The sequence below is a fragment of the Chenopodium quinoa genome, unplaced genomic scaffold, assembly GCF_001683475.1.
Source record: "Chenopodium quinoa cultivar QQ74 unplaced genomic scaffold, ASM168347v1, whole genome shotgun sequence".
NCBI lineage: Eukaryota > Viridiplantae > Streptophyta > Magnoliopsida > Caryophyllales > Amaranthaceae > Chenopodium > Chenopodium quinoa.
In genome coordinates, this window is record NW_018744821.1 from 574,056 (window position 1) to 586,036 (window position 11,981).

The following is an 11,981-nucleotide window of genomic DNA, read 5'->3' on the forward strand; positions in this document are numbered from 1 at the left end:
CCCATATAAGCAGCAAATGCAATGAGTAAGCGTATAGCTTCTAACCTGGCTACAGGAGCAAATGTTTCTTCATAGTCAATACCTTCTTGTTGATTGAAACCTTGTACTATAAGCCTACCTTTGTTCCTGACAATAATACCATGCTCATCTATCTTGTTCCTAAACACCCATTTTAATCCAATTGTATTCTTTTGCTTAAGTCTAGGTTCTAGATGCCATACTTTGTTTCTTTCAAACTCGTTAAGTTCGGCTTGCATAGCATTAATCCATTCAACATCAGTCAAAGCTTCAACATGGTTCTTAGGTTCCATTGAAGATAGGAACGCATAAAATGCACAGAAGTTCCTAAGCTGAGATCTGGTTTGAGTTCCTTTTATGATATCACTCAAGATTGCATCAACTGGATGAGATTTCTGATGTTTCCAAGTCTTTGGAGTAAAGTCTTTAATTGGATACAATCTTTCTTCATTGTTGGTGACTGGTTCTACTGTTTGAACTTCATCTTGATTTTCAGTTTGAACTTCTTTTGGAACTTCTTGATCAGCTTCGTTCTGTTCTGGAACTTGAGAAGTTTCTGTTGCATTTTCTAATGTAGGATCTTCATTTGCTTCTGTATTTGCCTCATTTTCTTCCAGCTGCTTTTGTAATGATGTTAACTCTTCATCTTTATCCATCTTGCGAACAAGTCCTATTCTAAAGTCATCATCACTTTCCTGTACATCAATTAATTGTTCAGTTTCATCGAATATAATATGTACAGATTTCTCAACACACATTGTTCTCTTATTATAAACCCTATAAGCTTTACTATTTGAGGCATATCCTAAGAAAACAGCTTCATCACTTCTTTCATCAAACTTTCCTAAGTTTCTTTTACCATTATTATGAACAAAGCATTTACAACCAAAAGATCTAAGGTGAGAAATGTTAGGTTTTCTCCCTTTGATTAGCTCATAGGGAGTTTTGTTGGAGATGGCTGTAACAGATACTTTGTTGAGAATATAGCATGCTGTATTTACTGCTTCTGCCCAGAAATTTCTTGGCAAACCACTTGAGATTAGCAATGTTCTAGCCATGTCTTCAATTCTTCTATTCTTGCGTTCCACCACTCCATTTTGTTGTGGAGTTCTAGGAGCAGAGAAGTTGTGATCCATACCACGCTCAGTACAGAATTCATCAAATTTAGAATTTTCAAATTCTGTGCCATGATCTAATCTAAGATGAATAACTGGATTACTTGTTCTTCTTTGTTCTCTCTTTACAAAGGCTACAAATTCATCAAATGTTTTATCTTTGCTGACAAGAAAGAAAACCCAAGTAAATCTTGAAAAATCATCAACAATTACCATTACATATCTCTTACCACTTCTACTTTGGATTCTCATAGGACCACATAGATCCATATGGACAGGTTCCAAAGGTCTTTTGGTGCTTACCATTTTCTTGGATTTGAAGGAACTTCGAGTCTGTTTTCCTCTAACATAAGCATCACACACTTTGTCATATAGGAACTTGATGCAAGGAAGACCTTCCACAAGTTCCTTAGATCTAAGCTTATCAACACTACTACAAAAAGCGTGTTTTCTAGACGCTTTTTAGGCCTTTTTTAGACGCTAAAAAGCGTCGAAAAAATATTTCTCGACGCTGCTAAAAAGCGTTGAGAATACGTGAGTTGAGAATTTTGAGGGACACATAAAAGCGTCGAGAATATCGACGCTTTTATGTGTCCAAACTAATGTACAAAGTGTCGGAAAGTACTTATTTCGCGCATTATCCCAAATTTGCGTAGTTTTTTGAGACGCTTTTACATGTCCACATACTCAAATTTAGCGACGCTTTTTGTTGTCTTGTGTTTATTCGTGTCAGGCTATGGTATGGCGGGAAACTCTTGAAATATGAAAATGTGCAAAATATATAGACATTAAAAAGCGTCTAGAATTTATTTTTAAAGTTTTTTATTTTTTCCTTTTATTAAATTATTACCATCATACATACATTATAGTTATTTAATTTATCATAAATTAAATTAATAACATTAAAATTAAAGTAAACAAATATTCTATATAACTAGATTAAAAAAACAATAATCAACAATATATAATAAAAGTAGTACGTAGTTAATTACTAAATTTATTAAAGAAAACATCAATACAATTAATTAAAAAAAAATGTCACATATTTTTTTTTTGAAGTCAAGCAACGGGAAAAATATATTAAAGAAGAACAATTTCCGCCAAAGTCAATAAACTTTGAGGAAAAGGACCCGAAGATACAAATTCGTCACAACGGTCTCCCATCTAGCGACATTATGAGCTAAAGTACTACCCGATTGCTTTACATGAGAAATTAAAAACGAACTAAAACTGAAAAAAGCCTACAAATATTATCATATAGGAGAAACACAAGGGAAAATCCTTTGGCATTGTTTCGGACAGCATTCACCACATTCAAGGCATCACTTTCAAGCTGAACATCAGAGTATCCCAACCTCTTCGCCACAAGCAGACCATATTGACAGGCAACAACTTTCGCACACCCTACATCCCACCCTGCACCCTCCTGCCTCACTGCAGCAGCAACAATAGTCCCTTGATCATTTCTGATCACAGCCCCCAAGCCGGTTTAAACACCTAAAGGGCATCACAATTTACCTTGACCCTTCTCTGAGTTGGGCAACATAACTCCACGAACTGACTGGTGGGCAGATTTGGGTGGGTCAGCTAGCAACCCTTCCAGTATACTCATTACTTTCACGCACCATATTCACAACCCCCCTGGCAACCTCAACATCATTAAATGAATTCTTCTCAAAGGTGGACATATTCCTGCAGTGCCAAGAGAGGCCCAAGCTAGCGTGGCAATCGTAACTAGTTCAGACCTTGAAACATTTTTTGAGAGCCATAACAGCCTCTCAATAAAACTGGAAGCCGGGGCCTGTTAAATTTGAGCAAAAAAAGGATTGGCTGCCCAATCTCCTTCATTGTAGAGCAATCAAAAGTTGTGTAGATCACAGATTCACCCTTCACAAATCTCAAGACTCGAGCTAGGATATGCATAATGTCGATCACAATTTCCCTACAACAAATAGTAGACATAATATAAGAGTAAAACTTGAGAGAAACCATTAAACACCTTTCACATATGGCCCTTTCAAAAGCCTGGACATCTCATATTGATCTAAAAACGTGCTTATATCAACTGATGCATTATACGCTTGCTTTATCAGTCCATAATTTACAGCATCTGTTTCTGCCAACTCCTTTATAAGTTTTGCATCTTCAATCTGAATACATAAGACAAATCAAGTAGATGAGTGAAGCATAGTGGTCAAGTCAATCCAGCAAATATACATGAATTGGAAATCACAAGATCATGTTCCAAGTATAAAATTATAGCTGAGATGAGAACAACAAGATAGAATCATACTAACTAAAAATATCAATCAATCAGCTTACTAAATCAGGTAAATCTGCCATCATTTTCACAAAGATACTGTTTCAAATTATTTCACCACTTGGTTCAGTATAGACAATTCAGAGAGAGAATCAAAGACATTATGCTGGTGATTGCAACTGAAATCATAGTGTGACATTAAACTTAACCATTTGACTATTAGAATAAAGAGGCCACAGATTCAAGCTTTAAGACCTTTTGACTATCATTGGCCTGATAATGATACGATGTAAATGACCTTATGGTTTATCCTATAATAGTTACTAGCTATAGGCTTTCAATATAACTCTCAACCTCTGTCCTGAAATAATTGTTACTATACCAAATATTGAATTTGCAATGTTATTACTGAATCCAAATGGAAGTAGTATATCAGGTTTATGTAGAAATTAGATCATCTGGTGATAATAAATGCACTTTTAGAAATCAGCACTAGTTAAGCAAAGTGTACCTCATGGCAACTTGTTTTTTAAGTGAACTCATCATGTGGTGAACACCTCTTTCGCCAATCAAAAATCCATAAGCATACTTAAATTCAAACTCAATAGTGGCAGACTTAATGCCCCCAATGTTCGAGGAACACTTCTCCAATACTCTACCTTTGTAACCTTGCTTTTCAGCCCAATTGACATACATGCTTAGAAGTCGTTCTGCCCATATCTGTATTTGGAAACTTGTAAGAACATACCAAAGAGATGCAGAAAGGAAAATATACAAGCCAAAATCAAGAAGGCGTTGGTTACAGACTATTGAGATCAAAATAGACATGCATGATACATATATATATAGCTAATCACTTTCCACAAGAAAAGATAGTGAAGTTGTTACTTAGCTTGGATTTCCAAGAAGAAATTATTGCTTATTTATGCATTAGGGACTGGTATGTCTTTTATGTTTTCAATGCACAAGATATGTGAAAATATACTACAAAGAATTGAAGAAGGCTTCAACAAACAATGGTGCAACTCTAGTATATTTCTCCCAACTACTCATCTCTACTTTTCTTCTATTTAATGGGGAAAGAAGACATAGGTTATGTGTAGGCCCAATCCAACTCAACTCAATCTAACGGAAAATGGAAGAAATATGCAAACAACTAGAATCAAACCAGATGAACATAATCAAACTACTCATCTTATAAGTCAGTATCTTGCTACATATGGCATAGTAAAAGACAAAACAATTTAATGCCCATTTCTAGAGATATTTTTAGTGTCATTGTGCAAGATAAATTGCACATTTGGTCCTATATTGTTCACACGACAAAATGCTAAAAGATTTCACCAGATATCTGGATCAAGCCTTCTTTTTTCAAAATTTATTAATGCACAAAAAGTAGGCCTATATACCTTATTATAATGAACTTTATCAAGCATGAAAGTATGGGTAGCCCCAATTGTTTGAGCTTGCATAAAACCAGGTACGCTGTGCAAAAAAAATTAAATAAATGAAAAAAAATTATAAATTCCAGAGGACACTAGCTAATTTTTTAAAACAAGAAATAAGATGTCACGTGTTAAAACTTACAAGTTATCTTACTGTGATGGTCGTCTTTTCCTTGGCGTTGATTCTTCAAGTAAAGAATAAATTCAACATACAGTTTGTTATCATCAGTTAGCCCGGAACTATTGTCTACATGCAGAAATAGTGAGAGGCATTTACCATCTTCAGCCTCTCCTCTAGGAAATAAGTTTAATTTCCTGAAATATTACAAATCAGAGAAAGTAATAAGCATTTTTAGTCACAATTGAGTGAAATTTTCCACTTTTTATTTAAAGTAAGACTTAAATACATACCATGACCATCCATCAAAGCGAAATACAGGAGAAAACAATTCATCATTCAAAGTCGAGAATTTCTCAATACTCCAGGTATAACTTCTGTGAATTTTTCCTTCAACAATCGACATAGTAGATATCTTGACTTGGTTGTTTATGACAAGAATTTAGGGACTCCCCATGTATCTTTCAAAGCATGGAATCGCCTCTCTTTTAGCTAATTTGGCACGATCAGCTTATTTGCCTCATTCTCACTAGTAATCTCAATGATTCTCTGAATATTAAACTGGGACCAACAACATTGTTGTACCAGCATTGTAGTCAAGTCATCTTGCCAAAGGGAAGAAAGAACTTATTCAATAAAGCAAGTAAATCAATTAAAAAATATAGACAAATTGTACAGAGTGTTTAGTATGCTTATATATAATTCTAAGAGGCGTGAGAGGAGCTGTCAAGAGCATGACCTGATAAATCAATCAAATTTCTACATAGAAATTCCTACAGAGGAACTGCAATAATGTCAACAACATAACCTGATAAATGAATCATCACATAGAGTATTCAAATGTACAAGAAGGTACTAAAGGGTATAGGAATGATAAAAGTCAAATTACACCATAGTATAATTAATAGTTCAGAGCGTCAAAAGATGGACCCCAGCTATCCACTCCTCAATATCATAGAAATAACTAGGAAAACAAAACCTCAAAAAAATTTAACACGATAAAAAAATAATAATAAAAAAAAAAAAACAGAGTGTTCCTAATAGCAGGTCAATAGCCAACTCAAAATGGTGCTTCCTTCAAACATAGAAGAAAAGAAGGCTAGTTTTCTAGAATTTTATTTGAACTGTAGCACAAAATCGAACATAATAATATATATAATGAAACCCTAAAATATCTGTTTCTCATGAATCAAATACATTTCAGATCATAACTTCATGAAATTATTGTTAAATAAACTCTACAAACAATCTATAGGACTCAATTCAAAGAAAAATTGATGCCCAAAAGGAAAAATTGTACCTCAATTAAATCGGCAACGAGAAGACGAAACTAAAACATCCTTGAAGGCCGGTGAGTAGAGAAATTTAAGCAAGCAAAATTATTTATGAGCAATTCACGGGGAACGAATTGAAGATCTGACATTGAAATCCATGATTTTCTGAATCACTTCACAGAATTTAGTAAGATGAAGGAGAGATGAATAGTTAGGGTTAAGATGTGAGAAGTGAAAGGTTTTCAAGTTTAGAAACTATGGGCGGTTTTATTATTTCTGAAATTAAGAAACCGTGGGTTAAACAAAATGCACTCACGAGCCTTGCACGTGTTGTTCTCGACGCTTATTTATGTCGAAAATCAATCTCAGCGCTTTTAGGCGTTGAAAAAATACGCATATCGATTTACCACCTAATGCTCATACCGAAGCGTCGAGGCTTAAGCGTCGAGAAAAGAATCATTTTGTAGTAGTGTAACCTGATGTAGCAGGTTACCTAGCCACGTGTCAGCGTATGATTGGCTTATAATTTTTTTTTTAAAAAAAACAGAAAAACAAAAAAAATAATAATAATAACCCCACAAACCCACCCATACCCAGCGGCAGCCACCACTCCCCCACCCCCACCCCCGAAAAAACCCTCCCCTGGTGCCGAAAACCACCGCCCACCCCCGGAAACCCCTCCCCTTCCCTCGAAACCCACCCCTTCCCTTCCCCCACCAACGAAAACCCCAGAAAATCACCTAGCCCGAAAATTAATTTCCACCGCCCACCCCCGGAAACCCATCCCCCACCCTCGAAAAACCCTGACTGAACCCCTAGCGATGGCCAGGGAGGTCCGATTAGGGTTTTCGAGGGTGGGGGATGGGTTTTAGGTGGTTTTGCGGGAGAGTGGTTGCGGGAGAGGGTGGGGAGGGTGGTTGCGGGAGAGGGAGGGTTTCGGGGAGGGTGGTTTGCGGGAGAGGGAGGGGACGATACGCGGGAGAGGGGGTCGGCGCCGGTGATTGTGGTGCTAGTGATGGCGGTGCTGGAGAAGCTAAGGGTGGCTGTTGGAGTTTTTTTTTAATTATGTTTTTAATTTTTTTTTTCCTATTTTTTTCAACCAATTACATGTTGACACGTGTGCAAAAAAAAATCAGAAATGTTTACCTGATTTATCGGTTGCAAGTCATTTGGGTGCAATAGAAATTAATACCCCCCAAAGTTGGGTGCAATAGATAATAAACGAAAGTTGGGATTATTTTCGGCGGACGAAGCAAAGTTCAGGTTAATAGGAGCAATTTTTCCTTTTTTTTTTTAAGTTTTTTTTCCTTTTATTAAATTATTACCATCATACATACATTATAGTTTTTTAAATTTATCATAAAAAATTAAATTAATAACATTAAAATTAAAATAAACAAATATTTTATATAACTAGATAAAAAAAAACAATAATTAATCAACAATAATAAGAGTACGTAGTTAATTACCAAATTTATAAAAGAAAACATCAACACAATTAAGTAAAAAAAAAAAAAAAAGTTGCATATCATAGTAGCTTGTCCCTAAATAAATACATCTCTAATATAAGCCTAAAAGCCAAAATAGATAGATGATGGCCTTGTAGATGATATAGTCGCTTGTTTTGATGCTCAAGTGTCCCGGCCTATTATCTTGTTGCACCTACATTTCCTTTTCCAATCTTCAAAAAAAAAATATACAAAGTATAAATTAGTACATTACACAATATAGGCTCAAGATTCAACATGCTATATTTATACAACAATAAAAAGACCAATGTATTTAAACCAGAACATACACATGCTGAGAAAACTACAAATTTCAGAGCATATTAAGAACTAGTCCACAATAGAAACTAATAAAAGTCTTTGTATCAACCAAGTATAATAAAGCACCATAATTATACCATGATAAATATCAAAGCATAAGATAAAACAATTTAAATGATTTTCAACAAGTATATTAGTAAAGATAAACAACAATAAAGCTAATAAAAAGGATAATCGACGCTTATACACACACACAAGCTTTAAATTTCCCACATATACACACAAGCATTTTGAATTTCAGCTCTGATTTTAAATTTGATTTTCAGTTCTGAACTTCAGATCTGAAATTTATCTAACCAACAAGGCACTCTTAATATTTGCTTCACCCATCCCTTCACACCCCCCTTCTTCTGTTATCATCTAACCAACTTTTACTTTTAATTCACTTATATATATATATATATATATAGTACTAGTACTACTACTACTACTAATGAAACCAAGTAAACATGTGCAGTGATACCTGGTTTAGAAGTAGGAAAATATTCAAGTCCTCTCCTGACTCCATAGTAAGAGAATTGCAAGAGCATTTTATTAGAGTATCAACAATCAGAATGATACTAATGATTAATGACAAAAAGTATCAACAATCAGAATTGCAAGAGCATTTTATTAGAGTATCAACAATCAGATAAAGATTATCCCACTAAGAAAGCCAATATATATCAGTATGATACTAATGATTAATGAATGGAAGAAAGCAAGAAACAAAAAGAACTGCTAATAATTTTACCACTATATATATTAGATGAATAGAGCTAGAGGAGGAATTAATTATGAACAAGAAAATGTCATATTAATTACCAATAGTACCCAAAATCAACCACTAATGAATAAATCTAAAACCCCAATAGCGACTCTGAAATTCTCCTCAATTATAATGTCAAAGAGGTGAAACTAAGGTAATACATGGTGGTCCCAGTAAAGGGTCATGCAAAACTCTCATAGGTTACTGCAAAAATCAAGTAGCACAACCAACAAAACTCCTGATGCCCTATTTCCAAGAAAATCAAGAACAATATAAATTAAAGTAAGCAAGCATATTATATCATATAAACCAAAACTAATCATCATGCTGTCACATTTTAATCAAGAAATATATAATTGCCCAGATAAAAATTGGGTTAAACTATGGAAGATACATAAAACTAACCATCAGAAGCATTAGTAGTTGAACTAGACCAAACCCTTTATTAGAATTATAGTATTTGCTTTTGCAACCTTATAGCTTCACTCTGTTTAGCTTAGTTTTTTTGGGGAAAATTGGAGTTAGTTTGTCAAAAAAAAAAAAAAAAACTATCAAAATGATGGAATTAAGATGTTAAAAAAAAAAAACGAGGTACAGAGAAGATCAACCTCAAGCCAATAGCATAGTTTAATTCATGCTTAATCTCTTCTGGGTTCACCAGTCCTGAAATCCAAACTAAAGAGAACTTAAAAGGGAGTTTGATTTGAAGGATCCCTCTCTCATTTTCGTTGAAGTATTACTAAAAATTAATACTATGTAATTCATAACCAATAAATAAAATCAAAACTGCTAAAAGAAGGGGAAAAATTGATGCAAATTGAAAGCTGAAAGAATAAAAACCTGAAGTGACAAAAAATCTCTGATTCTACAAATGGAGAGGTCAGCCTGATCTATAATAAACCTGATGAATAAACTTATGACCCCCGAAGATCTATAAATTTATGAGATAGACAAGGTTAGGCTTGAGATATATATTATATTGAGAGCATGAAATAGACTTTAAACATAAAACTTGGCGGAAATCTTTAATATTAGTAAGGCAATTGGTGGAAAAATTGTAGGCAAAGACAAATTCATACCTGATCTGATCCATTGGGTATATTCTATTTTACTCAAACCCACCAAGTCATGATGACCAGCAGTCTAGCACTCCCCAAAGCCACTATAACCACAGGGGAAAAGTTGACCATGGGCCCAAGGACCATGGTATGAGAGATAGCCATACTTTCACCTACAATCTACACCACATAGCGAAAATCATTACCACACCAGATGCATTAGGCAAATCCTTCCAGATTACTATGTTTGCTACGTACGTCCTTCTAAGAGGATATATTTTTAGTATTGTCTTCGGTGGAACTACTATATTGAACACCGAATGGAGGAGCGTGTTAGCGTGACTGATAACTTGACCCATCAATTTTCATTCCAAATTTCAAGTGTCCCAACTTCTAATAACTATCAAGCACTCAACCCAAGACATTCGTTAAATCCTATAAAGTTAGAACTTAGAGAAAAAGTCTAAAAATTCAGAAGTTAAAGAAAAAGAAATTTTGAATTTACAGGAAAAAAAAAGATTGCTAATTGAAACAACGAACTTGTATAAATTATGAAGCAGAGAAGTGTTTGGGTTTGCTATAAAAGTTGAAATACAAAACCTTTGATTAATAATTTCATTTAACTATGATGCAGAATTGTATAAATTATGAAGCAGAGAAGTGAGGGTAATCATCGACAACCTATCCTAAATGAATTAAAAATTAAAAACAATTAATTTCATAATTGTATTTTGTAAAAGGATAAAAACATGTAAATTCTTTCCAAAAAAAAGAACCCTAAAATTGTTCTTCATGAGTCGAATCCATCTCTTACCAAAACATTACTCAACATCATAACACTTAAAAAGATCCAAAATACTAAATTCTAAAACGAAATTAGGAAAAAATTATTACCTCGGAATTATCGATCTGAACAAGAAACGAAATTGAAAAGACGATAAATAAGAACAACACTGCATCGTAATACACCAGGAAAAAGTAAATCTGAGACCAAACTCCATGATTTTCTATGCATTTTTGAAGGATTTAAAAAGAAAAAGAGAAGATGTCAAGATTAGAATGATAAGACTTATAAGAGTAGGGGTTTCTTGTTGAGAAGCGGCGGTTTTATTTTTCAAGAGAACCAAATGTGAAGATGTGGTTTAGGTAAAGTATGTCACGTGTCCCCATGTGAGGGTTTTCTCGACGCTTTTTGTTGTCGAAATTAATTTCCGACTTAAAATGGCGTCGAGACAACACGGATAATATTTTACTTAGCTAACGCCCCTTATACAGTGTCGTGCCCACAGCGTCGAAAAAATACGCATTTTGTAGTAGTGCAAGTAGTGTAAAGCTTGCATGACCAAATCTTTTATGCCATAATAAAGGATCATTTTCAATAACACTAAGACATGTTAGACTGCTATTAGGAACTTCGTTAAGATCAACAACATATGTGTTCTCTTTATGAGTTCCTTCTAAAATAATGTTTCCAGTGTCATTGTGAATGATTCTACATTTATTTGAAGTAAAACTTACTCTGTCACAAAATTGTGAAATGCTTAGCAAGTTGTGTTTGAGACCCTCGACCAAAAATACATTATCAATAGCATGGGAACTTGACCTTCCTACTTTGCCAATGGCGATTATATCTCCTTTCATATTGTCTCTAAAGGTCACAGTTCCTCCATAGTAAGCATCCAGTGAGAGAAATCTAGATTTGTCTACAGTCATGTGCTTCGAACAACCACTGTCGAGGTACCAAGTGTTGTTCCCCCTCACTGGAACCTCGGCTTCAAGTTCCTTTAGCTTAGCCTTTTCATCTGTTTTTGCCATTAGGCACAGATGAGTTGTTTCTTCAGGAGGTTGATCTTCTTATTCTTCTGTATCAGTATCTCTCAAGGCAGCTAGCATTTCTTTCTTCACATTGTCTTTGGTGAAGTAAGGCTTATACACTCTGGATTCCTTGGACTGCTCCTTAGGTTTGTTCTTACCGTCCTTGAGTGGACAATCCTTAATTAAGTGATCTTTTGCTCCCCATTTGAAAAAAAGTAGTGTCTCTAGAACCAGTGGGCTTCTTGTTTCTGTCAAACCTTCTATTATTCATCATCTTTTTGAATCGTTTGACTATCATAGC

General features: G+C 34.6%; 1 protein-coding gene and 1 long non-coding RNA gene across 4 annotated transcripts; both read right to left on the bottom strand.

Moving 5' to 3' along the window:
• Window positions 1-2,107: 2,107 nt before the first annotated feature.
• On the bottom strand, window positions 2,108-7,015 carry LOC110704140 (MATH domain and coiled-coil domain-containing protein At3g58440-like). Of its 3 annotated transcripts, none has more exons than XM_021881923.1 (6): window positions 6,257-7,015; window positions 5,250-5,517; window positions 4,981-5,153; window positions 4,803-4,878; window positions 3,905-4,113; window positions 2,108-3,283 (listed from the first exon to the last, which is right to left on the bottom strand). In XM_021881923.1, exons 2-5 carry the CDS (start codon window positions 5,360-5,362, stop codon window positions 4,092-4,094), a joined length of 384 nt encoding a protein of 127 aa, XP_021737615.1. In that variant the 5' UTR covers window positions 5,363-5,517; window positions 6,257-7,015; the 3' UTR covers window positions 2,108-3,283; window positions 3,905-4,091. The 3 variants fall into 3 exon arrangements, with proteins under 3 accessions (XP_021737615.1, XP_021737616.1, XP_021737614.1); XM_021881924.1 differs by having other exon boundaries at window positions 4,993-5,153; window positions 5,250-5,561; XM_021881922.1 differs by having other exon boundaries at window positions 5,250-5,561.
• A 676-nt stretch (window positions 7,016-7,691) lies between these two features.
• On the bottom strand, window positions 7,692-10,988 carry LOC110704142. The gene is made up of 3 exons (XR_002507861.1): window positions 10,760-10,988; window positions 9,416-10,045; window positions 7,692-7,911 (listed from the first exon to the last, which is right to left on the bottom strand). It is a non-coding gene; the product is annotated as an uncharacterized LOC110704142 (long non-coding RNA).
• Window positions 10,989-11,981: the final 993 nt, after the last annotated feature.